The following is a 24,947-nucleotide window of genomic DNA, read 5'->3' on the forward strand; positions in this document are numbered from 1 at the left end:
TTCCCAAGAGGCTGGAGGGCAACCTTGCTTTCCACCTAGCCATACGGTCACTGCTTTCTCCCATAGGGGTGCCTCCTCACCAGAAGACCCTTCCCTCACGCGCAGCCCTTCCTAGCCTCACACTTTCCGTTTGCCTGCTGAGCTGGGAGAGCGCCTTCCCTAGCCCGTGGCTGCAAACTCAGTGGGTGATGCCGTGGAGTGAGGAGAGCAGGAACCAATTCCTTAAGGGGCCATCTCAGAGCCTTTCCTGGCTTTTCCTCCCGTTGCAGGGAGAAGTGCCCCTGCCTAAGTGGAATAAATTGGTACAGACCATTAGCAGCGCAGGTCCTCCTCTGGTGGGGGGGAGGGAAGGGGCTGTCGGCACCGCTCTGGATACAAAGCAGCCAGCCACGCTCTGGCTCCTTCCTCCTGCACCCCGTTGGCCTCCTCCTCCTCCTCCTCCCTGTTTGCACGCTCCCTCCCTCCCTCTTTCACTCTCTTTCTTTCCCTTAACGCCACGCTGCAGAAAGGCAGACCTGGGGAACCGGAGGTCCACAGAGGCTGTGGAGGAGGAAGGAGCTCTCCAATGCTGTTTCTTTGCGAGTGAAACGGGGAGGAAGAGAGGCAATGAAGGAGTGTCTTGGTTGCTGCCTGGATTAAGAAAGAATACATTAAAAAAAATAAAAATCTGGACCCAACAAACGAGGAAAAAGGGAGGAGAGAAGGAGGAGGAGGTTGCTGGGGGGGAGCCCACTCCGATGGGTGAACAGCCGCTTTGAATCGTGCCTCTGTTCCCAGGGATTAAAGCATGAATGGGAGCAGCTTCCCGGCCACGATGGAGAGAGAAGGCGGTTCAGGCTATGGGAATAAGGTAACTCTTGCTTCTTGCAGGCATTGCGTGGCTGAGCTGAGCAGGACAGAGATCCTTTATGCACAGGGCTCTGTGTGTGTGTGTATCTGTGTATGCAGCGGGCAGGGAGTGGGAGAAAGCAGGAAAGACTCAAAGCGATTTTTCTACCCCTCCCAGTGTATTTAAAGGATGCAGAATGGGTCCCAGGGGCTGCAGTGCTGGAGATCACTTTGCCCCCCTTTCTCAGACTGGGTGCCTGACGATGCCAAGCTGCTTTGCCTGGGGAAGGCTGGGTGGGTTATGGGGAAATATGCCTGTGTCTGCCTCCAGGAGCACTGTGCTCCCAGCCTTGCCCTCCCAGCCCTGCACCTGCTCTGGGGCTCCCCTCCTGGGCTTGTGTGTGGCTCACGGGAAAGCTGCGTGGGGACTACAATGGCCCCGCGCCCTTCCAGCCCACCGCTGCATCCGTGCAGAAAGACGGGAGGGAGGTGAGAAGCGACTGAGAGAGTTGCTTTTCTCTTCCCTTGGCCATCTTCTGCCTTTTCTTTGCAACAGAAAGAGATGGGTTTAGGAGGAGGGGGAACTGAAATCCCTTTCATTCGTGCCAGCAGTGGTGAGAGCCAACTTTGAGGCTGCTTAAAGGGAAAAGCTTTCTGAGTGCTATCTTTTGGAGGAATAGGAGATGGCTGAGCGATGCTTTGCCATCTGAGGAGTGATCTCTGTGTCATGTTATGTTGTGGGAGTGGGTGGGGATGAAAAATAGTGATTACGGGGGAGAAAGTCCATGGTGATCAATGAAGCTGTCCACAAACGATGCCTTCCTTTTCCCTGCTGGGCCTCTCTCTGACTCAGTTCCTGGGTCTCTGACCCTGAAAGTCCTAATTTCTCTCAGTCAGACCAGAAAGCGCAACTTCAAATAGTATTGGGAGGTGGCTTAGCCCAGATGCTTGGGAAAGCACTGGGGAGAACCTGGTGTTTACAGCTGTGGAGCCCATATCCACTTAATCCCAGCAAGTGCAGGTCTTGCCTGGGCATCCCTCAATATCTTTGGCAGGATCTTGCTGCTGCAATATCTGTCAGATATCTCCTCCTCTTGCCCTCAGGGCTTGTTGATGGGACTTGACGTGGGGTTAGGAAGCATTTGCTTTGGTTACTTAGATAATGACGTATCACAGAAGTCGCCGCTTATGTTCATACAGTGCAGAAAGTAATGAGCCCCAGAGTGCCGTCAATTGACGTAAGAGCTTGTACATACATCTAAGGAGCTTATGGTCCAGTGTTTGTTATGGACCAGAAGAGACTGTGCAGTCTGTTGCATAGGTCTGTAAGTACTTGTCTAAATTCTTAGTGTCCCTGAACATCTACAGTGAGGTGTCACCAACTTGTGTAAATGCGTGAGGTTGGGTGTGTTTGTGCGTGCACATAAATATGGAAGAAGGGCCGTGTAAATGTGCAGTGGAGCTTCAAGCTATTCTTTTGTTCCATGAGTAATCCTTGCTTATATGAGGAAATTCTCCTAACTCACCCAAGATGCATCTTGCTTGCCTTGTTTGTGTAATTAGTCCTTGTCTGTACACAGATCTCCAATGCGAATGAACTGAACAAGATTTGGCTGGAAGGTTACTATGGTTAGGATTGCTTGGGTTACCTGGCAGAGATGGAATTGAAAAGGTGTGGGAAAATGGAGGCACTTGGGAAAAGAGGGTAGAATAATCTTCTTTCTGTATGTAGCACCCAACTCTGTCTTCTGTGTCAGTTTCAAAGCACTGAGGAATATGGAAGATGTTCTGGTGAAGGGATTGAATAATTAGATGGCAAAAAAGAAGGAAATTTCTCCCAGGAGGGTTAATTCTGTGATAGGGGCCAAGAACCTGAAAATCGTCAAAGCCAGCAGGACAGTGGATGCTACTATAATGGAAAAGTATCTGACCAATAATTTTATTTTCCTGGTTGAATATGCATGGGTGTATGAAAGAGGAAGAAAAATGGCATTGGTGATGTTGGCTCTGAGTACTTTACCATTTCATGCAGCTGAGTTATAAATCCCTCCCTGCACCCCCCATAGGCGTTCCCGGTGAAACGCTGTCAGCTTCTCTAGCGGAGCACTGTGAACTTGGAGTTGTGAGCAACGCAGTAACAGCTTTGATGAGAGCTGGCTCCCTCCGAGCCGGGCTGACCTGAGGAAGGTGCAAAAGAGGGGTCCCAACTCTCATGTCATTTCTGTTCTCTAGGACAGCCAAGTGGGAGGAGATCCGTAAGAAAGGATCTCCCTCCGCATGCGTGTGTCGGCAAGGAGGAGAGGGGGAGAGCTTTCTCCCTTGTTAATTGGCATCCCAAAGTTTCCTGACCCATCGAGGCGGCTCACAGTGGAGACTGAATGCTAAGGGGAGGTCGTGCCCCAACGCAAGGAAGGGACTGTCACCTTGTATGCCTGATGCGGTGCCACTGGGGTCATCGATTCTGTTCTCCCGTAGCTTTGTCCTCACCAGGGCAGTGTCTCCCAGAGCCCCAGCCCGCTACAGCGATGCCTGGATTTGCTGTCTTTCCTCTCTTGACCTGCAGTGTTCTTCTGCATCTTTCTGGGTTTTTGCTCTGCAGTTGTGCACCTTCTGAGGCAGGAAGAGCAGTGAGTGTCTCCAGTGTGCACGGCCTTGTCCGTTTTTAGCACGCTCATATATGCTGCGTCTTTTCTGGCAAACAATGTCTGTAGCTGGGAGATGTGGCCTAAGCTGCCCAAGAAATCTTCCAGTAACAAAGTGTGAGCACACGCTTTCTCCTTGTGCAAAGCTGGCTGCTCAATGTCAAAATAATGCTTTCTGAAAGGAAAACAATGCATCTGCCCTTTTAATCTTTTCCAGCACCCTCATGTTACAGCAGTAGAAGCCTTGGGAAATGAAAAAGAACTGCCTTTTAAGGGGCAGTAGGGCAAATGTTGCAATTAGTTTTTTCGTGGGTGTTGAGACTTGCCTTTTGCAAAGCCGTTGCTCTGTCTTGCGCTTCCTACCAGCTCGAAAAAAGAGTTGTGCAAAAGCAGTTTTTTCCTCTCTGAATGTTGGTTTTTTATGCTTTACTTGTGGAGATCCTGAATCGGTTACCTACCAGTGTTTCGCTTCTCTGGTGGCAAGAGAAGAGATCTTTGCCAGGCACAAGGTCTGAAGAGTGAGGATAGATTCTCCCTTTTTCTCCTGCGAGCCCCATCTGTTTGTGTTTGGGTTGGCAAGTTGACATCAGGGCTGGATTCACCTTCAGAAGCTAATAAGGGCTTTGCTGAGTGGAGATCACAGGGTGTGGCTCATAATTAATCTTCATATCCTGATCTAGACACGTGGACCACCCCCACGTGCTCTAAGTAATACAGCGTATTAGTCAGTATTGAATATATCCTCCTACATTTTTTAATGGGAACTCCACGCCTCCAGGGAACTGAGGCACTGAGAGATTGAGGAAATAACTGAGAACAACTCACTGTGCTAGGGAGCAGATGGTTTCTCGCAGTGATAATGGCTTTGTGCCACAGATTTAGCCAGTTTGGTCCTCCTCCTGTTCTTCACCCTTTCTGTCTGTGGATACGGTGTTGTACCCAATGGCATTTTCCAAGGCACGTTGTTCACAGGCTCATAAAATGACTCTTGCGCAACAACATACCTTATGGGTACCTGTACTGTGCCTGGAGCACGCTTGCACAGGCAGCTTTGCACACCTACGTTTTCCATCCTGGCCTGTGCATCGAAGTGCGTGTTCTTCCCCTTGTACAGCTGTGTGCAGATGCACACGTACTCTGTGTTTCTGTCTGAGAAGTGCCCTGTCCTGCCCGAGTACCACAGAGCCTTGAAGCAATTTGCCAGCTGCAGTGGTACTTCAGAAACCCCTCCAGCTATCCTATCCACAGGAGCCGTGGGGAACACACTGTGACATGCCTAGCAGTGACAGGAGAATAAATAGGAAATGCTCAGGATCCCCCTCCTGCCTGGATCTGAGCTGTTTTCCTAAAGAAGGGACTCAAGCTAAACTTCTGTACAAGGCTTCCTGCGCTTCTTGTGCTGTTCTTTAAGAGCAGGTGATGTATTCGCTCTCAAAGGATGTGTTAATGCATTGGGCACTCCTGGCCCAGCTCCAGCCTGTGCGCTGCCCTGGAATGCTGTTTATTGTTAGTTCCTGAGACGTGGTTTGATAGTCCAGAGTCCTTGGTGCTCTGAACTTCTAGTCTCTGCACTGGAGCATAGCATGTAAGTAAACAGGATGGACAGAGAAAATACTGCATGCTTGATTTTCATGGAAGGGTATCCAAATGCTGACAAGGGAAAGGTGATTGGCCTGTGATCACGTAGGGAGTCTTCTGGGAAAGATACGGGAGCCCAGTGAAGAAATTCTGCTGGTTAGAATGGGACAATCTTCAGAAAGGCATGAAAAAAGACCATCTCTGAAACCTCTGGGGAGGGGATTTACATTTTCACATCATGATTGAGAATTCTCTCCATTCAGCTCCGTGCTGTTGCAAAGATATGCATGCACTGGAGAGCCCACAGAAGAGAGATGTCCGCTGATGCCCGAGTTCCTTCCACACTGTCTGCTGGAGTCTGGTTATCCCCTCTGAAATAATAACAGCTGGTGCCCTGCTAATGCAACGGGAAAAGTAGAGTTCAGACTCCCTCCTTCCGTTCCTGCCTTGTGCACTCTGGACCGGTGGGCTAGGTTGTCAGAAAAATTTACTCTTCTGCACTGTCTGCCATCTGGGAACCCTGTTAAAGCCCAGTGGATAGGGAATTAAAAGCTGTGGCTCAGAGAACAAAGTCTGCTTACCCCCCAGAAAGGTGGGAACCCTTTGCTTAAGTGTGCTGAAGATGCGGATATCTTCAGCTCATGTAGGTTCAGCCGTATAGTAAAGAGAAACGGGCATTTCCAGCGTGCGACTCGTCTTATCTGAAGGCATTAGTCTAAAATAAGCCGAATGAATTCTCCTCATTGATTGCAAAAAGAATCTAGGCAGCGAGCCGTGCTGTGGGCACCGTGGAAGCAGGGGTGGGTTTCTCCCACCATAGGCCCCTGCGTACGGGCACTGCAAGGCCAGTGCGGCTCCCGTCTGACCTGTTGTGAGTGGGAATTCATCTGGAGCCAGATGTCCACAACTGCAGCTGCGGCCCAAAGATCTTCTCCTGGCTGCCTGCAAGGTCTCACTCCTCCAGCCTCACGAACGCCGCGCATTGCCTTGTGTGGGTGGTAGAGCCCCAGTTTCTCCAGTGCCGCAGCTCGCTGTGGTTATGGAGGCCAGAGCTTGTGGAGAATGAGACGCGATTCACTTTCTGACAGGAGAAAGGGGCGCGGGATTTGTCTCCAGTGCCTTGCTGGATGTCGTTCTTAAAAGCCCTAGCACAGTTTCTTCCTCAGATTTGGCACCTGAAAGACAAAAGAAGGCTAATCCAGAAGAAATACCTTGACTCTCCCTCACCTTCCTTTCAGCTGGAAAGAGACCAGGAGCAAAAGGATGGATGCTGAGGCTCTGCTCTGGATTTCATGAATGGATGAATGTAGAGACGCAAGTGGGGATTTTGAGGGGATTTGGAAGCCTGCTCCAGGATTTATCTGGCGCGCAAAGCATTTATAATACTTTCAGCATTATCATAACATAATGCCAGCGTGATTCGTGGCCCACTCCAGCTCTCAGTGAATAAAAAGCATAACTCCTATCACCATCAGCAGGAGAGGGATCTCACTTTTCAAAAGTTGTAGTTTTGAATAGCCCATACTCTTCTCTTGTCCTGGTGGCACAAGGCGAAGGCTTAGATGCTTTTGTGTGCTGCTGGGAATGAGTGGGTCTGGTTGCATATGCGTGTGGGTGCTGAGCGAGCTGCAGGAGTGACGCTGCCTCGGAGCAGCGCACCATGGCCTCTCGCAGAGAAACACAGTGTGACAGTGGAGTGGGTGCCTGGGTTACCTCCCCCTGGGCTTCTCTATAAATACCACCTTGGCGCTGAAGCGTTCTAGCTAAACTCCTTAGATTTCATCCTGTGTTTTTCCATCTGTTTAGCAGCTTCTAAAGCTAAAGAAGAAATGTGTACCAACGCGTTTCTCTTCGCACAGGTGGCCCTGTGAGGGCCAGGACTGTACTTACCGGAGGCTGCATGGGAAAGTCCTTGGGGGAGTCCAGCTTCTCAGGGAATGAGCAAAAGCCAGCAAGTGCTGGGGAGTGACATTGCTCTGGCCACACGGGACCAAGCTAGATGATCTTCTATTATTATTCCATCTGAATCCCATAGGCTGTGGCACAAAGAGTAAACCTGGAGCTCTGCTGAGACACCAACGGCCCTGCAGGGCTTCTGGCGAGTGCATCCAAGTGAGCATTTTCCAGCTTCAGTTATGTCTTCCCCATACAACCACAGAAATGTAGTGCCACCCTTGTACTGATGTAACAGTCCTGTGGTAGGAATTAGTACTGTGGGAACCACTGTCCCAAGGCCTTCAGCCCATCCCTGCGCAGGAGAAATACATCAGAGTGCTGTACCATTTTTGGGTACTCCAGTGCAGGATTTGGGGCCTTTTTTGCGATCTTCGCTGGTGCGCTCTGTTCATTTTCACACCAGCTGTGGCTGCTCACAGTGCAACAAGAGATGCAGCGAGCTTGCGTGTTTCCTCCTGCCTCCTCTCTGTGCCTGCCCAGCCAGCCTTGCCTGTCATCAGCAAAGGGGTAGCACTTCTGGAAGGATTTTCTGTATGTGTAGATGAGGAGCAATGCTGAAAGAAACCATTCATACAGTTTAATTGGGCATAGGAGCCATCCTCCAACCCAGGGCAGCTATTACACTGCCCTGAGCAGTCCAGCACTGCCACATTCAGATTCAGACTTGATGTAAGGGAAGCATAATTTTGCTATTTTGTGTGAGCTCCTGTGTGCCTGCTGTAGCTAGATGCCTCCCTGGTATGTGAATAACTCTGTGACAACACACTAGGTAAGTCATTGTCCTCCTGTGGGCACCACATCACTTCCCATGCCCTCTTTGCCCTGCCATCCCTCTGTCCCTGTGAGGAACTGTAACTGCAAGCCCAAGGGAAAGGTTGGAGTTTGTGGAGTGTACAGGAGGTGAGCGATATTGTGCTGTAGCCATTAACGAGGTACATTAACCAGATGATGAGGGAGCGGCCTGACAGGGTTGTTAACTCCTGTCCCTCACCGTAACAAAGCTGTAAAACCCTCCGGAGGGATCAAAGCGAGAGCAGCACTGCGCTCTTCTTGGTCCAGCCCAGGCTGAAAAAAGAGCAGCTTTGCAGGAGGAATTTTGTTAGCAACTGGATGCAGTACCTGGAACCTATTTTGGCTCATGAATAAGTTGATATTTCTTCTGAATAATAGATGCACATGATGGTTGCTGAGAGGCAGATCTGTGAGTGGGCTGGGTCTCTGAAGGAGGGAGTGAGACATAGGGAGTAAGCTGCAGTCCTGTTCTGAACTGGGAGCTTGCTGGATGCTGGAAGCCTGGCAGGACCGTGCAGAGATGACGCTTGGGTGGTAAACTTGCATGACTGAGGCAGAGAGGGGGCCTGTCTGGTCTTTTCATGTCTCCTGTGGTCCATATATACCACTGAGGGGGCCTGTTTGGTCTTTTCGTGTCTCCTGTGGTCCATATATACCACTATCCAGATCATGCCCCAGGGCTGGAGAAAGATAAGTTTTTGTATTTATCTGCTTTCATGAGGGGCTTGGTGTGAATGTATGAATGGGAGGAGATTGGTGCTGTGATTAAATCCTAGCACAGCCTATGGTGGGGGTCAGCAACCCATGATGTGTGTCTCCCAGGGCAAAGCAGGTGGTTTTGGGACAGCACAGAGCAAGGCTGGACCCTGAGAGCTGTGGCTTTTTTTGGGAGGCAATGGATGTGCTCAGATTAGCAGGATGCTTTAAGATGCTGCCTCACGCAGTGGGACTGAGAGGCAGCCTCTTGCTTCCTTGAGAGACCGCTTTCACCTGACTTTCTAGTGGCACGTTTTGCTTCTAATTTGGGAAAGAGAAGTATAATCTGGCACAAGCCTGCCACCCTTGAAAGGCTGCCAGCCAGTTTATGGCACTCTCTGTCTGCATGCTCCCTGCAGCCTCGGCGAGATACAGGAATATTCTATCCTTCCCATCCTCAGCTCCTCCGGTAGCTGCAGGGATGCAGCGGCCCGGGAGAGGCTGACTTTGGCTGTGTGATGTGGGGTTGTATGGACATTCAAAGGTTTGTTCAGATGGGCTGTGATCCGCTTGGATGAACGGCAGCTGGTTATGGAGATTAGAGCTACAGAAGTCACTACTAATGAATAATTCTTCCAGTGTCTTTCTTATAATAGTGGCACATCCACAAGGCGTGACTCTTAACATATTCATTTTCAGAGAGTGTGCAGCTCCTGGAATGACCTTCTGTGAGGATTTGGAAGTATTTATTTCTGGTTTTCAGTTATATGAGCATCATTTCTGGCACGATTCATGATTTTTTACCATGAAAAAATGGCAAGTGTTAAAATTGGGAGCATTGAAAAGATTGGGTGGAATCTGAGCGCTAAGGGTAGGGGCCAGGACAACTCTCCCTGCATGGGAAGCGGTTGGCGTGCGAGTGAGGGGTCTGTGGGCTCTTTGGGCAGTGGGAAGGATGCTGATAGATTTGTATGTGCTAGCTTGGCCTGAGCAGAGAGGTTCAGGTGTGGCAGGAGACTGTTAAAAGAGACTGTGAAGCGATGTGATGAGAGTTCAACTCGTTCTTGGGTGGCTGAGTTTGAAGTCACATCTACCTTAGACAGAGTTAGTTGCTCTAAGTTATTAGTTACTTTAGCTCTGAAATTCTCCCAGAGCAAGCAGCCAGTGTTAAGCCAAGAGTATTGAGAAGGGGGCCTGGCAGGCATAACTGTGAATAAAATTACTCTTTAAGATGAATCCCTTGGCAGCAAGGTGGAGCTGTCTGGATCCTGGAGGTGTAGATACTATCTCTGCCTCGAGCCTGGCAGCCTAGCCTCAGGAAGAAGCAAAAATGGCAATAAAACATGCCTTTCTATAAATAAAGCCCAAAGGACAGTAGGAGGGGAAGCTGCCAGTTTCTGCCCTTTGTGGAGAAGGAACTGTCCATGGCATTGTGAGGATGCTGGGATTATTGTCACTGTAATCGTGTGAAGAGGTGCTGGGGTCAGGAAAACATTGCACACCAAAAACCTGTTGCTGCTGAATACTTCTGGGGTTTCACACTGGCAGGACACGTGTGTGGAAGGGGTGCTTTGACCTGTGGAGCAGGAGGACCTAAGCTGTGTCCCTGCCACTGCCCTGTCCCCGGGCTTAGGGAAATTTGACAGCTGTGAAGCCCCTGGTGGCAAAGGGTTTGTTACAATCCTCTAAAGCTGTCACCCTACACATACACCACCTTTCTTCCTCCAATTTATCTTTTAATAATGCTGCCAACATTATTTCTCATCGCTGTCTCGTGCACTCTGTTCTCTGCCTGGCAGTCCTTTTTGTCTCACCCAGGCATCTCGCACCATAACGCTCTAATGGGAAGAGACTCTGGCTGCTGAAGTTAATAACTTATCCTACAGCCTGAGTCATTCTTGTTACAGAGCAAATTGTGAACTACGCAGCAATCCAGGGCTGAGATCCCACTCTAGGGGGGGAAAGGGGTTGTGGAGTAGGCGAGTGTTCACGTTCAGGTTGGGATCAGCACGTGCACTCCCCTGCTGCTAACACTATGGTGCATTTCTGGCTTGTAAATCTTAGGATGCTTCCCAAAGCAGTGTTATGTTGGACAGATGTGAGAAAATGGAGGATCAGAGAGTCCAGGGAAACCCACTCAAAAGGGAGCCTGCGGGGGAGGCAGAATGAAACGAGGTCTTTGCTCTGGACTGAGAAAACCAACACATTCGGAGAGACTGAAAGAGGAAATTCTTCTCTTTTTCGTCAACATGACAGCAACTCGGAGGAGGAAGTGTGCCGAGATGTCCTCACAGGTGTGCCGCATCCCCCACTTTCATAGCTGGCATTCTGCATTTCTCAGGAAGCCCCAGTCCCTCGAGCTGCCAAAAGGCTTCAGGGCCACTTGCAGCACCGCGCCCTTCTGAGTCCGGCAGCGCTGATTTCTCCCTCTCTGTCTCAACTATCGTTTCTGTTCTGGCTCACTATCAACTGAGTGAAAGAGTTTAGTAACTCTTGTTTTTAAAGATTAGTCATCTGTAGGAATGACATTTGAAAGACTGACAGTTCCAATCAAATGACAAGGGCTGCTCTTGTGCTTGAAGATATTTGTTTAATTAAAAAAAGGTAAAATCAACCTGACTAATTAACCTTGAGATACAGCCTAGGAAAGTACAGGTGGGTTCTAGTCACTTGAGGAAGCTCCCAGGCTGCCACCACATGGGTTGGACAGGCCTGAAGGGAGTGTGGTGGGTCTGTGCTGTAGCTCTGTTGATATTCTCCTAACCCTGTTCCTTCCTTGGGCAAGGGATGGCCTGCCTCTCTGTCCCTGCCATGCAAGGCTGGTGACAGTCGTAATAATAACGATGTAATTTGCCTCGTTGATTTGAGATGCGCCGTAATTACTGCATGATTACAATATTCTTAGAGCAGCCATTACAAAACCCTCCAGTTTCTCAGAGTTCCCCAAGGGCTTGTCTTGCTCCTCACCTTGCAAGTAAAACCCTGCGAGGGAGTCTGTCTGTCCATCAGCCATCTCTGCGTCTCTCTGTGTGTCAAATTACATGTGCGTGCTTTCAACCACTCGTAGATTAGAGTTTCCTGGTGCTGAGACACTCTGCGGACCACAGGGATATTTCCTTATGTCCCAACTAGTTTGGTGGCAGGATGGTGCTTGGCCAAGCAGATCAAGCTTTTGCAAGGGATGAAGATGCTCTTGGAAATGGCAGGGGCTGGTGAGCGGTACTGGGGAGCTGGGCAGCAGGGAGAGGCACTCGTAGGCGTCTGTCTGCCTGCGAGGGCTGCTTGTTCACTGCTTTTTGAATTGGGCTATGAAACTGCTGGCTTAGTTCTGTCTCCAGCTTTTGGTTGGCTTCTCCATTCCTCATTCATATGGAGAAGATCTGGGCTGGGTTTGGCCCTTGGGTGATTCTAAAATTAAGAGAAATGACCTTCCCCAGGCATGCACACCAGGCTGTCAGATTGGTGTGAGTTGCGCTTTGCCAGCACCTCAGGCATCAGAGCTTGTGCCATTTCTGTATTTAGCCTGTGAGCTACTTGAGCCTTGTGATTCCTGTCCAAAAGTAGGCAGCTATTTTCATCTCACCTCTAGAGCAAGCTGAGGTGCAGGTGAGCCAAAATAACTAAGCCACGGGGGAAGCCAGAGTCAGAACCAGGCTTAGATTGGAAGCTGGACAAACTGGTAGATTTTGCCCTTGCTTTCCCCACTAAGAGACAAAATAAGAGCCAGATCCCACCTCCTTGGGCAATACTGGAATAGCTCTGGGTTTATTGGATTGGCATATGGAGTTTTTACGCTAGTAGAGGAAAAGAAATCATCTCCTTCCAAATGCCTCTCAAATGGGCAATGTTATTCTGACTTGTCAAGGGTTCCCAGGCAGGTAGAAGCCTCCATGTTCACCGTGGAGAAAGGAGGTGAGGGAAGAAGGATGAGTGCATCACAGCAGGGTTAGGAGACCCTGCCGAAATTCGGCAGGGACCAGAAATCGAAGGGAGATAATTTTAAAATGACCTTCCTGTTTCCAAGGAGAAGGTTGTATAGGTTTGTGGCCATACTAATGGACTGCAGAACTGCAAGCAGCGATTGATTGTGTTGCAAGCTGCAGAATTATAGTTGGGTGTTTGCTGTATCATCCCAGATTCCATCCCCCCACCCCGCTTCCCTTTCCACGCTGTAGCATGAAAGAATCGATGTTAATCCCTCAGTCCCATTAGTGACTTTTGCAGAGGTCACAGGCTGTCGGACTCCCTGTGCCCTCTTTGACCACCCAGCACTGAGCAGGGCTTAGGATTTGAGCCTTATCTCTTTAAAGAAACCATATGACGGGGATGGGAGCAGGGGGGTTTCTCTGTAGGTTGGTGTAATGGTTTTGGCTATGATTTTTTGACTGGCTGCTAATCAGGGAGCTGAGAGAGCTCTGAGTGCCATGCTGCATCTTTGCTAGATCTGTCCCACAAAGCTATGGGAGAGAAAACCTGTAGGAAATACTTCTGTGACTCAGTGAATGGCCCTGTCCCTCCAAGCACTGCTGCTACGATATAAATATATTTCTGCAGCTTTGGGGCATGCTATGATGCTGGAGGGTTTGTTGCTCAGGCAGCAGCTAACAAGGACTCGTGCACAGGCTGCTTGAGTAGGGCACAGCAGCTAAACTGGGAACCCTGGCCCTGTTGCAGGCTTGTCTGCAGTGAAAAGTTTGCAATAAGGCAGGAATTTATATATGAATTTATAGCCCAGAAGCATTTCAGCCCAAATTACCTGCTCTTAATGCTTCTGAAATACGAAGTAACTAATTCCAGCCTTCCGCGGCTGCCTCGTGAGTAGCACGTGTTGAAAGTGGCGTTGTGGGGAGGTGTGCGGAGGAGATGCCATGCATGAATTCTCCATGTGCTGGGAGCACTCTGCCTCCCCTAAGCAGGAACAGCATCCTGCGACAGCAATGGATGCTCTTCACGGCCTGTCCGGAGCACCTCTCAGCCCGGACATGTGCACACTATCAAAGAACTCCGACAACAGTTCCTACAAAGCAGTTTTTACTTCAATGGTGTCTTCAGGGACTTGTGCTTATAACAGCTGGTGTTTTCAAAAGTAATGGAGAATTTGGATGCCTGCGTGGTTTTTTCCACAGCCTTCAAAAAAACCCCACCTTTCAGATACTTGATGTTTGCTATTGGAAAAAAAGAAAAATTATGCTTTTGAAAACTAAATCCCTTTTTAAGGTGTTTAGGGTGCACAGCGGTGACTTGCTGCAGTGGGTGAGGGCTAGCTTACTCACTAGCTCTGCAAGGCTTCTTTTTTCCCCCTTTTTTCATGCATTAGAATCAGGCTATTAATAACCCTTTTTAAATAGAGCAAGATTATTTTTTTTTCAGGGGTGAAAAAGGGAAGAGCTCAATAATTAAAAGTAAGCGCTGTGATGGCTGTGAAGCCAGGTCTCAGGTACGGAGCTGGTGAGCTGCCTCCCAGCTGATGCTGAAAGGTGTGTGCCACGTGCTGCGGTCCCTGACCCGCAGCTGAGCGGGTGGTGGGCCCCGCTCTGCTCCCCCGGCCTCATCTCCCCAGCAAGGCTAGAGGCACCAGTGCGTGGGAGGTGAGCGGTCTCATCTCCAGGTCTGCGATTGGGAACATATTGCAGAGCCAGCTGGGAGATAAAATTAGGGCTTGTGGCTTGCTGGGCATAGCTCTTCCTAGTTGACGGTCATATTTGTGAACTTTCCCAGGTGCCAGTGTGATGGGAGGCAGCCCCCAGCGTATCCCACTAGCCCGGGATTCTAGATGCACCCAGAGAATCCTACACCCTGAATTTAGACAGTATATAAAAGCCTGGGGCTTCTCTCAACCGCTAACAACAAAAGCTGTGAACCGTGTGGTGGTGAGGTAATCCTTGCTACAGCATTAGTGAGCGTCGCAGTCTTCCTTCTGACAGCCATGTCCATTCTTTCATCACCCAGCTACGTTACTCATCTTTAACTCGTGAGGCTTCCTTGGGTAGAGTGAGAAAGGCAAGTCCACAGGGAGCCTGGTGTTAACTTGACGTGTTTGGCTCAATGATTCAGTCTGGCAGATCCTGAAACAGTGGCCGTGGCTGGTCTGCTGGTTGCAAAGGTGAGGCTTGGTGGTTGGGCCTCCCGCCTCTCTCACATGAGGAATCACGCGGAAGCGCGTGTCTTCAAACCCTTTGGACAAAGCATATGCAAAGCCTATTATGGAGCTGGGGAATTTAGTCCAATCATGTTGAAAATGGGTCATCCTTTGTTAATGTCACTTTTTAAAATCTATGGAAGTCAGCGGTGCACAAAATATTCAGTGCAATGCAGGCCACAGAGGTGGAAATAGAAAGTCTGGAAATATGTCTGTCTCTGACAGTGTTGATGGTGTCTTAGATGGGCAAAGAGGATAAGTCAAGGTATTGTTGTGTCACAAGTTCGAGAAGTCTTAATGGAGAAACCTTTAAATGAGCTAATTGTTGGAGCACTCTGTTCCCAGCATGTATTCAGCACTCACCCACAAGCAACCTTAGAGAAAGTCGAACAAGTTTTCCTGGGTGTCATCAGCATTTTCCCTAAGAAAACAACTCCCAGTTGTCTTTCTATTTTGGAAGTGGGCTGTAAGTCAAACAGCTTTTCATCTTGATAGAGATGCTTTTTAAAAACTATGTGTGAAGCGCAGCCGTTTATCAAGAAGTATTGGGTGCTGTAAATGCTTTCTCATCCAAGACCTGAGTCAACCCAAAGCTTCCTGCTTCGAGAGAGCGTCTGGTCCAAGCGTTGCCAATCCTGACTGAGAGACCAGTGCATCCTCCGAAACCAGTAAGGGCAGCACTGCCTCTGCAACAGACCAAGACTGAGGAGACTCTCCCAGGCACCAAGGATCCACATCAGCCTTGCCAAGTGCGCGACATGTTTTTTGCTTCTGCCTTGCTTGTCACAAGAAGCTTGCAAAGCCCAGGTTCAACCTTTTTCAAAAGCACTGTGATAAAAGGATACCTGCCCCATCCGAGGCATTCCCCGGCGTGTCCATGGAGCAACAAGCAAAGGAAGTGCAGTGACTGTAGCTAAGGATCTTTGAGAAATCCCAGACAACACTTGGGCACTCTGGTGATGATTGCGATGTAAGAACCTGTACAAGAAAGCAAACACATTTAGGACAATGCATTAAATCCTGTGAGGATTTAACAGAAGATCTGCCTTGCTGTTGGAAGCAGTGAAATCGTGGGACTAGGCGGTGTAGTCAGCATAAGAGCAGTGCCATCACATCTTCTGTCCTGTTTCTAGCTCTGGCCACCTCTACTAGCTGAAAAGAGAGTGTAGTGAGGTGGGAGTCAGTCTCTTTTCGCAAGTCACAAGTAATAGGATAAGAGGAAATGGCCTCAAGTTGTGCCAGGGGAGGTTTAGATTGGGTATTAGGAAAAACTTCACTGAAAGGGTTGTCAAGCATCGTAACAGGCGGCCCAGGGAAGGGGTTGAGTCACCATCCCTGAAGATATTTAAAAGATGCGCAGATGTGGTGCTGAGGGACATGGTTTAGTGGTGGACTTGGCAGTGTGGGGTTTACAGTTGGACTTGATGATCTTTAAGGTCTTTAACAACCTAAAAAAAATAAAAAACAATAATAATAACAACACTGGCATCTGCAGAGGCGGAGCAGCACGGAGGGAAGATTAATCTGGAGAAGAGAAAGTTTCTGATGCTTGTTAAAATTTGGCTGAAGCTCTGAAACTCAAGGGTTTATATGTTTTCCAAACTGGTGGGTGGTTCATTCTAATTCTGGATATGCAGTTTATTCACATACACAACTAATCCTTTTTCGAATCCTGTTAAGTTCTTGTTCTTCTTAGTATCCTGTGGCAATAAGTTACAGCAGCTAATTGTGCTTGTGTTGAGCTCCCTTGATCCACTTTGCTCATGCTTGCTTTAAATTTGAAGTGTTGTTCTGAGAAGCTTGGTTAATATTATTTTTTTCTGTGAGATAATCTGTGTTCTTGATCCCATTTGTTGCGACAGGGGCTCAGGACTAGGAGGGGAGAGTAGGTCAGGTTTTACCTCAACTGTTGCAAAGTTGGGGAAATTCTGCAATCTCTGTGCCTCAGTTTCTCTAACAGTTTGGAAAACACACGGAGTGGCCCCTGTGTATGTGGCCAAGGCAAGTGTAGGGACAGAACTAGGGTTTGCAGGTGAAGCTGGACAAAAGTATCGCGTGGAAAAACAACCTCCTAAAACCAAGCTTCCTTTCCAGGCTTGTCCAATATTTCTGAATTTTCTACTTCTTGTGTTTAAAAAAAGAAAGAAAATAAAAAGAACAACACATCATTTCTCTATTTTTGGCCACAGGAATTATTTTAATTTTTTAAACAAAGGAAACAAATGCTGGATGAAGAGATGATGCAAATCCTCACCCTGCATCACAGACCCAGTCCGCGTTGGCTCAACATTTTTGATTCCCGTGGGTGAATCCGATTCTCCTCTAGCTGGCAGGCTTGTAATGGTTGTCCGAAACGTTTCCACATCATTCTCACTCCCTTTCTTGACTTGCAATTCAAGCTTTGCGTTGGACAAATCAGCTCATCTCAAGCATGGTGCGTTGCCCCTTGTGTCATCGTGCGGAGCCTCTGTCCTTTTCTGCCGTGGGTCGGGAGAATCTGAGGTTGAAGTTGGCACCCCTAATTAAATCCTCCAAGAACAAGCAATTCTGCATGCTCATTCCTCAGTTCTGGCTATGTTCAGCTTAATAACTAAACAGTAATTAGCTCCACAGTTTTGCTACTATACTTATAATAGCCCCCATTAAAGTTATGGGGTTTTTAGGCAGTAATGGCTTACAGAGTAATTAACGAGCACGAGGCTTTTATTACTACCTTTATTTTTAGCCTGGGCTTTACAAGCCTTTTCTGCCAAATACCAAAATCTTAGACAGAGGCTTGTCACACCCATCCCCTGCCATGCGGTGTGGCAAGGAGCATCTAGATAGAGCCATTCACCGGTGTTTCTGTGTGCGGCCAGAGGAGCCCAGTGACAGAGCCCTTGTCCCCAGCGTCTGCTGTGCTGGGTGATTGCAAGGGAGAGCCGTGATTGCCCCGTGCCTTGGTCTCCTCACCTGAAAACAGGACGGTGCTGTGCTCTCATGCCCTCAGTTGTTTTCTGGGCGAGACAACCAGCTCAGGCGTGGATGTAAATTGGAAAGGGTTTGTTGGGTCTCAGGGCTTGTGGTCCGGCTGCTCCGTGGATTGAGGGGGACTGAGCAGAGGGACCAGCGCTGGCTCGTGCCGCACCCGCATCATTTTCCAGCAGGGATCAGAACCAGTTGCCATTGCAAAGGTGAAGGAAACTCTGTGTTTAGGTTTAGGGGATACTTTGCACAGGGGGGAAAAGCTATTTATTAGTGAGTTGTATCCTGAAGTATGAGCGTTTATTTTCTCTGTAAAGCTTTTGTTGTAGGATTTGGCTGTGTTTATTTGTTATTTCCTGGCTGCTTTGTAATACAAGTAAGTGTTTGGTATGTTTGTTTGTGTGTCTTTTTCTTACATCTAGGCAGTATTTTTACTCCACTGACTTAGGTATATATATAAATTCAAGTCAAGCAATTCTTCAGTTTAACATGTTCTAAATCACTTCTGTTCAATGTGGGAAAACCAGGGAGTAGTGACGCTGGGGCTGAGCAGCCCCAAAGGAAGAAAGAAGGTAAAACTGACTATAAACCAGATTGCAGATCAAATCAGTGTTTCCTACGGTAAGTGTCAGAGCTGACGCCAATTAACTTGATTTAAAAAAAGAAACTTCAGCATTTAATAATCCAGCACGTTACCAACACATGGCTCCAGGATTTATTAAAGCTTTTTTTATTAGATGAGTGCCCTTTTAATATTGTCATGCCTTGACTCCATTGCCCTCTGCCGGAGGATGTGAAATCTCTTTCACCATGTGGCATAGCCCTTCTGCTTGCAGCATGTCAAAATATATTTCTGCCAAGGAAAGTCTTTCCAAACTATGCAAAACACCTTTGTCTTAGAAATATTTTAACCCCAGAACCGCTTACATTTGAGCTGGTGATTTGTGCCTTTTGCCTGATTTTTCAAAACTGAAAAAAGAAAGTATACTTTCCGTAGTGGAAAATAGAGTTTGATCTTTTTAATTAGTTCATGTTTAAATTTGTTCCTCCTTCTTTTCCTTGTGGAGGAGGCGATAGCAGAAGCTTAAAATTGACAGTCTGAACAAAGCCAGGTTTTGTTTTTAACATTTGCAGTGGGAAAAGGAGAGTGGTATTATGATGGGGCAGGGGTAGAGTGAATGCCTTGAGGAGGAGCGTCATTTTCCCCAGACTAATTTTTGGCTAGCCTCATTTGTGCCGTAAACAGCAACAAACAGCATCATTCAGCTTTGGTAGCGAGGGATTTTTTGGATGCGGGGCGAGCCCACTGTCTTGGGCTGTGAAGCTGTGACTTCTCTCACCAGCAGTGTAAAATCGCAGGCGACCATGTATTTCCTAGCTGATGTTGTTCACAGGAGAAAATGGATTTCACCTTTTGCAGCTTTAACACGTGACAGTGAGGTGCGAGTGTGGCTTTGTTACACTGAGAACTAGCGTCACCCTGCACTGAGGCCCTCAACTGCATTAGCGTGTTGAGAGAGAACACGCTTGAAATACTTCGTCTGAATCCAGATTTCATAGTGCTCACAGCAGCCCCAAGTGAATTCATACGATGTCCTTCAGTCAGGCTTCTCAGGGTCATCAATAAAATCAAACAGCTTCAGGAGTTAAGAGCGAGCAAATGCCTTTGCTGCGGAGCAGAGCACATGATACACGGTGGGTGCGGCTCGGGGTGCAGAAGTGCGGGTCAGCAAGTGGGGGTCAGGCTGTGGTCTGGGGCTCCATGTTCCCCCCCAGCCGACCATCGCCATCTGCGATGCGGATCCATACTGGGGTTGTGTCCCTTTGGGCGTGTGGAGCGTGCTGGGTAGGGAAGGAACATTCATTACAGCCATTGCGCGCGGGGTATCTGATTCTCCTCTGCAGCCCACAATTGCCGATGGTGCAAAAGGAGCTCAGCGTTCAGCCAGCCCCGGGAGGACACAGGGAGGAAGGGTTCCCATGGCAGAGAGTGCCATCCCTGGGAGCTCTCTGCTGCCAGCCCTAGCAGAGCTGCAAAGCAAAGCCGACAGTTCTCTCTGCCGGGGCACAAGTGGGCTGTGTTGGCCCTTGGCAGCTGGAGCACCAAAGTGACAGATGATTGACCAGGGAGCTGCTAAATGCTCTGGAGCAAATTAAAAGGAATCGATGCTGAAGAGACCAATGCACAAATCGTTGGAGCCTGCTCATTTTCCCCTGTGTTGAGGGGATGGAAATAGAGTAGTACCCCAGCCCAAAGGTGCCCGTTCTCCATCAAATGAAGCCCAGGGTGAGCCTGTCCCATGGGAGGATGCTGACAATTTGAGTCTGGATTGGCAGGAGGCAGGGAAAAGGCATCTTTAAGGTAAGAGCACTGTGTTGGGAGGAAGCTGCCCTTGACAAACAGGGCATGTGGTGCATGCCAGCCCACTGTGGCAGCGTGCCAAATGCTGCGAATTGACTCTGAGTGGCTCTTTTAGCATGACATTTCCTCCCACCCCCTCTCCAGTGGCAGAGTCCTTTCCTTGGTGCGTTTGCAGCGGAGGCACTTCACTAGGCAAGGTGTTGGGTCTTGCCAGAGCTGCCCCTTACGGCTCTGCCCTACAGGGATGCTCAAGGGATGTGTACTGGCTTTATTTAGAGGATGCAAAGGATGCCAGCACTCAGTGCCCTCTGTTCAGGCACTGACAGCAACTGCAGGGACAGCAAGGATGAGGCCAGATGCTCTTTCCTGAGGGCACTGTGTGCTTTGGCAGAGCCAGGCCAGTGGGATTTCTCTGGCTCTGAGAGCTGGACAGGGATGCAGCAGAAGGCTGATGTTTGCTGGAATAATTCCTCCTCTTCCTTCCTGGTTTATTTCATCTGGATGAGGCTTCTTTCTCCAGTTCTGAAAAAAATGGGGACAAATCCACGTTGCTGGGAGGTGCTTCCTTGAAAGTCTGCAGGTGTCGAGCTGCACAGGGTGTATCCTTGGGCGGTGAAAAGCTTTTTCCTGCTGGTTCCCCATACTTGACTGCAGGAAAACCTGCTTTCCATAGAACCAGGTGTGTTTGGTGGTTGGTTTAGAGTTTTGTTGGTGTTTCCTCTGGAGACCCTTCTAGAAGACTGGCTTCTTCTTATCACTCTCACTAACAGCAGCTTGCCCTGCTCCACCACAACCTCCTTCCATAGATGCTGGCACCATGATCTCTGCACAGGTTTTTCTATGGGAGGTGGCAGGTCTCTCCCTGGTGAGAGACCTCTGGATGGGCAACTGGCTGTTTGCTAGAGTTGCCTGCAAAATTTTTGACAAGTTGGGGTTTCGTATGTGTGGAAAAAAAGGATTCGATGAAACTTTTGTTGAGGGACATTTACATAGAATCTTCATGGTTGGAAAGGACCTTTGAGATCATCGAGTCCAAATGTCGAGTCCAAAAACCTGCCTGTTTTAAGGATGAAGGCCAACCTGTGTGTTCCCTACCCCTTGTTTTCCCTGGTAAATTAATACCTCTGTGATTGAAGTGCTAATTGGGAAGAACCAGGTTCTGCCCAGCAACTTGAATATCGCTTGCTTACACTTTACAAGGACAACCCTTCAGCCATTTCACTTCAAGTCTTCCACTGGGCTCAGTGCCGGAGGCTGACCATACAGCCCAGTGGTCAAGGCATAGCCAAGGGAAATTCACATCAATCCAAATTGGGCTAATCAGGGATTTGAACCTGGATCTGTCTGTGACTGCCCCATGCAACCAAGCAAAAGCAAGCTCCAAGGCTCTTGGGGAAAAACATTTGCAAAGTAGTGTTTTATGTACAGCCCAGGCTTGAGGAGCTCCCCTCTGACTGAAGGGGGGGATCTGATAGTTTCCAGGGCACTGCGGTGACAGTGGTGACCAGCCAGCCAGCAGCTGTGCTGTGGGAGATGAGTGCTTTTCCCCAGAGCAGGCTGCTCCCTGCCTTCGACTGCGGTATTCTCTGGGCTCTCCCTTGTCTGCAATGCAGCCCTTTTGGCAGCGGGCTAATGCGTTCCCCCACATGGGAACGGTGGTACTAAACTGCTACCCGTGTTTGCAAACTGTCCACCGTGCGTGTCCCTGCTAAGTGGCGTACTTTGCTTGCCAAGATACTTGGATAAAATACAGTCTGCTTAAATCTTGTATGTGCTTGTATTGCATCAAACTAAGCCATTGTGGCAGTTTAATATACTCCAGTCGCAACACCTCCGAGATGGAAGAAATGAACCTGAACAGGCCATTGGAAGCCTGAGTTAAAACTGGCTGCGTCAAAGATGCCAGCGGGAAGGTCTGAGCTGAGGGGATTAGAATGATGGGCAAAACGCAGGGTCACCAGCTTTGCTGGAGCTGTATTCCCAAGAGCGTAGGTGCAGTCACCCCGAGTGCTCCGCCTGGCAGAGGGAGAGGGCCTGGTGGGTCAGAGCACTTGCTGACGTGTCAGGCAAGTAATGTGGTCATTACGGTCTCTGCTTCCTCCTCGGGGCTTGGGACTCGCACATGGCGTGGTGAGGCTTGGCTGGCTTGTGGATGCAGGCTGCTTTTCTGCTGGGGGATGGTTCAGACGCTGCGGCACTGAGCAGCTTTTGCTTGGCTGAAGCAAGGGACTTGCTTGACAAGTGGATGCAGAGGAAAGCAAGGCTCTGGACACTCAGGAGGCACCTCTCCCTGGAGGGATGGGACACATTTCTGTTGCTCACTGCCCCAGTTTGGTTTGTTCTTTGTAAGGAGGATTTGTGAACTCTATGGAGCAGCTCCCTAGTACTTTTCTCTGCCTACTCACCTTTGTTTTGTGTTGCAGGTTTCCTTCCAAATGAGTCCCTGAGGTTCCTGCTGGCAGCTCCGGCAGTGTCCTGTAGAAGTGCCCTCCTGCTCCTGGTCTCAGCAGCCGAGACCCCTCCAAACCTGCTTCTGCAATGGGTGGGTTGTAAGCACTGGTAAGACCTACGAGTCGTGTCGCCTTTGCTGCTCTCTCCCTCTCTCGCGTTCTCTCTCTCTGTCCTTGTTCCTTCTTGCCCATTTATTTCTGTTCTCCATGTGCTCTGCTGTTCTGTCTCTGGGGTTTTCACTGTCAGGTAATGAGGAGCTGTGGGTCCAGTCAGTCTTGGAGATGCCGAAGAGACGAGACATCCTGGCTATCGTGCTGATAGTTCTGCCCTGGACGCTACTAATCACCGTCTGGCACCAGAGCACCATTGCTCCACTGCTTGCAGTGCACAAGGGTGAGAGAAATCAAACCAGCCCATGCCAAGTCTGTGCATCCCTCCCTCGTCCTCATCTCCTCTCTCATTTCATTTCTCCATGGCAGCCATGCTCATCTCAGCTCCCAGTCCATGCTCATGCAGAAGCCTCCCCACTTCTGCTGTAGGAACAGCCCAGGGCTCGTAGGGGTTCTTCAGAGACATCAAACTCCAAGCCATGGGATACGCTTACTGCACTTGGAGAGCTCTTTATGGCCTATATCCAGAGAACTGAAGGAAGATGCTTTTCTTTGTTCCCTGATGATCTGTAAGAGAGGATTTCCTTCCTGCTGGCCTTTGCAGCATTATGCACACAAGTTGGTCCAGAAGGAAAGCTGCAAAAAAGAGAGCAGTGGAAGCAAAGCTGCCACTTGAAACAGCTGCTCTGGGAGACATGAGGCAAAGAGCATTTTTAAGTGTCCTCCTGAAAGCAGAAAACTGGTGCTTTTGCACTTGAAGGAGAAGGCAAGAGCCAGCATCTCACCTGATTGGTGGAGTTACAATGCTATGAGAGAATCAGCTTCCACACTACCTGTCACAAAAAGCATTAAATAGAGCCCTGCCCCAAATCAGATGAATGCAGGAAGTTCTGGGGGATCCTCTCTGGCCAGAAGGGTCCTAGTTTTTATCCTGTTCTTGGCATAGCAGCAATATCTGAGGGCTGTGAGAGCTCTTGGGGGCTGGAAGAAGCCACGCTGCCTGTTGTGCTCTTCATTCTTGGTTCTGCCCTTCTGCTGAGCGCCAGGGCAGGCAGGTCAGTGTGGGGAGGCTTGTCTTGTGGGGAAGAAGGCCAGCTCATTTTCCCTCTCCGGTCCCTTTCTCTGGGAGATCCTCTCCCCTTTTAATTTTTCCCATAGTTCCTTATCCTTTTGCTGAACACTGACGTGCAGTTTGAATCGTCAAGAATTTTAGAGTCTGGCCTGAGCAGCTTTACCTTTCTCCCTGGAGGACTGACAGCCACCCATGAGGCTTTGGGCAGTTCTTAAGGGAAAAATGACTGTGGTCCCCCCTGAAAGGTGGACAGTGTTTCAGAGGATGAGGGGTCTATTGGGCTCTAAAGCAGGACTTGAAAGACTACTAAGAATACGCTGTCTGTATGCCAGTTTGATTCAATGCCCCTAAAAACTGGGAGCTATTTTTTGTGAATGGCCGTGGACACTGGAGTTACGGCACAGAGACTGCTCTGCTCTGACTCAGTCCTGAACTTACTGATGACCTTGGTAAGACGCTTCTTCTGCCTCTGCTTCTCTGAGCCCCCAGTGGAAAATGAGTGGTGATAGAGACCAACCTGAAAGCTCTTGGGAGAAATCTTTTTGTTCCTGTAATGTGTTTCTGAGATCCTTTGGTAGCAGGTGCTGAAAAAGAGATGTGCATCTACATGCTAGCAAGCGCAGAACATCAGTGCTTACACGTGCCAGGTTTTACAGCTGAGGGTTTGACCTGCCGGGGTTTGCAAACTGTCTCAAGCACTGTCCTGGCTAATTACATTTGTGTCTGTGTCCAATGCATTTTGCAGATTTATTTTTGAATTGATTCCACTGTTCTCTGTTTTCAGAGAGCTCTGCTATGTGATGCTGATGTGCTTTGCCTTATATAGGGCCCGATACCAACATGTGCAGGACACCTTGTCCCTGTGCCCCCCCCCCCCCAGATACACACCGTCCCTCCATCAATGCCATGGAGTACAAGGCTGTCATTCAGTTCAGGGCTGGTATCAAAGTCTGTGCTGCTGGAAGAGTAACATGCTATGAAAAAAACATAGGTAGTATCCTGCTGGGTCAGATCTAATGTCTGTCTGTTCCTGTTCTTTGTCATCTGAAGCTTCTGGTAGTAGCTGGTTTTGCAAAATGTATGGCTCAAAGTATTATGTGCCCACTAGAGAGCAGCTGGCTTATATCCTGAATGGAGATGCCCCTTCATGCCAGTTCCTAACTGTAGACCGTGGTGTTCCTGCTGGTCTACAGTGGTACGAAAGTGTGAAAGTCGCACCCTGGAAAAGTGACAGGTGCATGAACTTTTTTTTTTTCCCTTGAGGTGACCGTGAACAAGTCTGTCTTTGCAAGGGTTTTTATATGTTTGGATCAGTGTGTCCTATACATATGCTGCTCATTGTTCACATCCGCACTAC

At 49.0% G+C, this 24,947-nt stretch overlaps 1 protein-coding gene across 6 annotated transcripts in view; it reads left to right on the plus strand.

Moving 5' to 3' along the window:
• The first annotated feature begins 334 nt into the window (after positions 1-334).
• Positions 335-24,947, plus strand: part of B3GAT1 (beta-1,3-glucuronyltransferase 1) — a 39,168-nt gene continuing 14,555 nt past the window's right edge. The window contains exons 1-3 of one of the 6 annotated variants that reach the window (XM_063354999.1): positions 335-850; positions 22,381-22,499; positions 22,655-22,801. In XM_063354999.1, coding sequence (XP_063211069.1) covers positions 22,496-22,499; positions 22,655-22,801 — 151 coding nt within the window. In that variant the 5' untranslated portion in view covers positions 335-850; positions 22,381-22,495. Of the gene's footprint in view, positions 851-22,380; positions 22,517-22,636; positions 22,802-24,947 lie in introns of those variants that run through there. The other 5 variants (XM_063355000.1, XM_063354998.1, XM_063355002.1 and 2 more) reach the window with 5 other exon arrangements.

Source organism: Chroicocephalus ridibundus, chromosome 18 (assembly GCF_963924245.1).
Source record: "Chroicocephalus ridibundus chromosome 18, bChrRid1.1, whole genome shotgun sequence".
NCBI classification, from domain to species: Eukaryota; Metazoa; Chordata; class Aves; order Charadriiformes; family Laridae; genus Chroicocephalus; species Chroicocephalus ridibundus.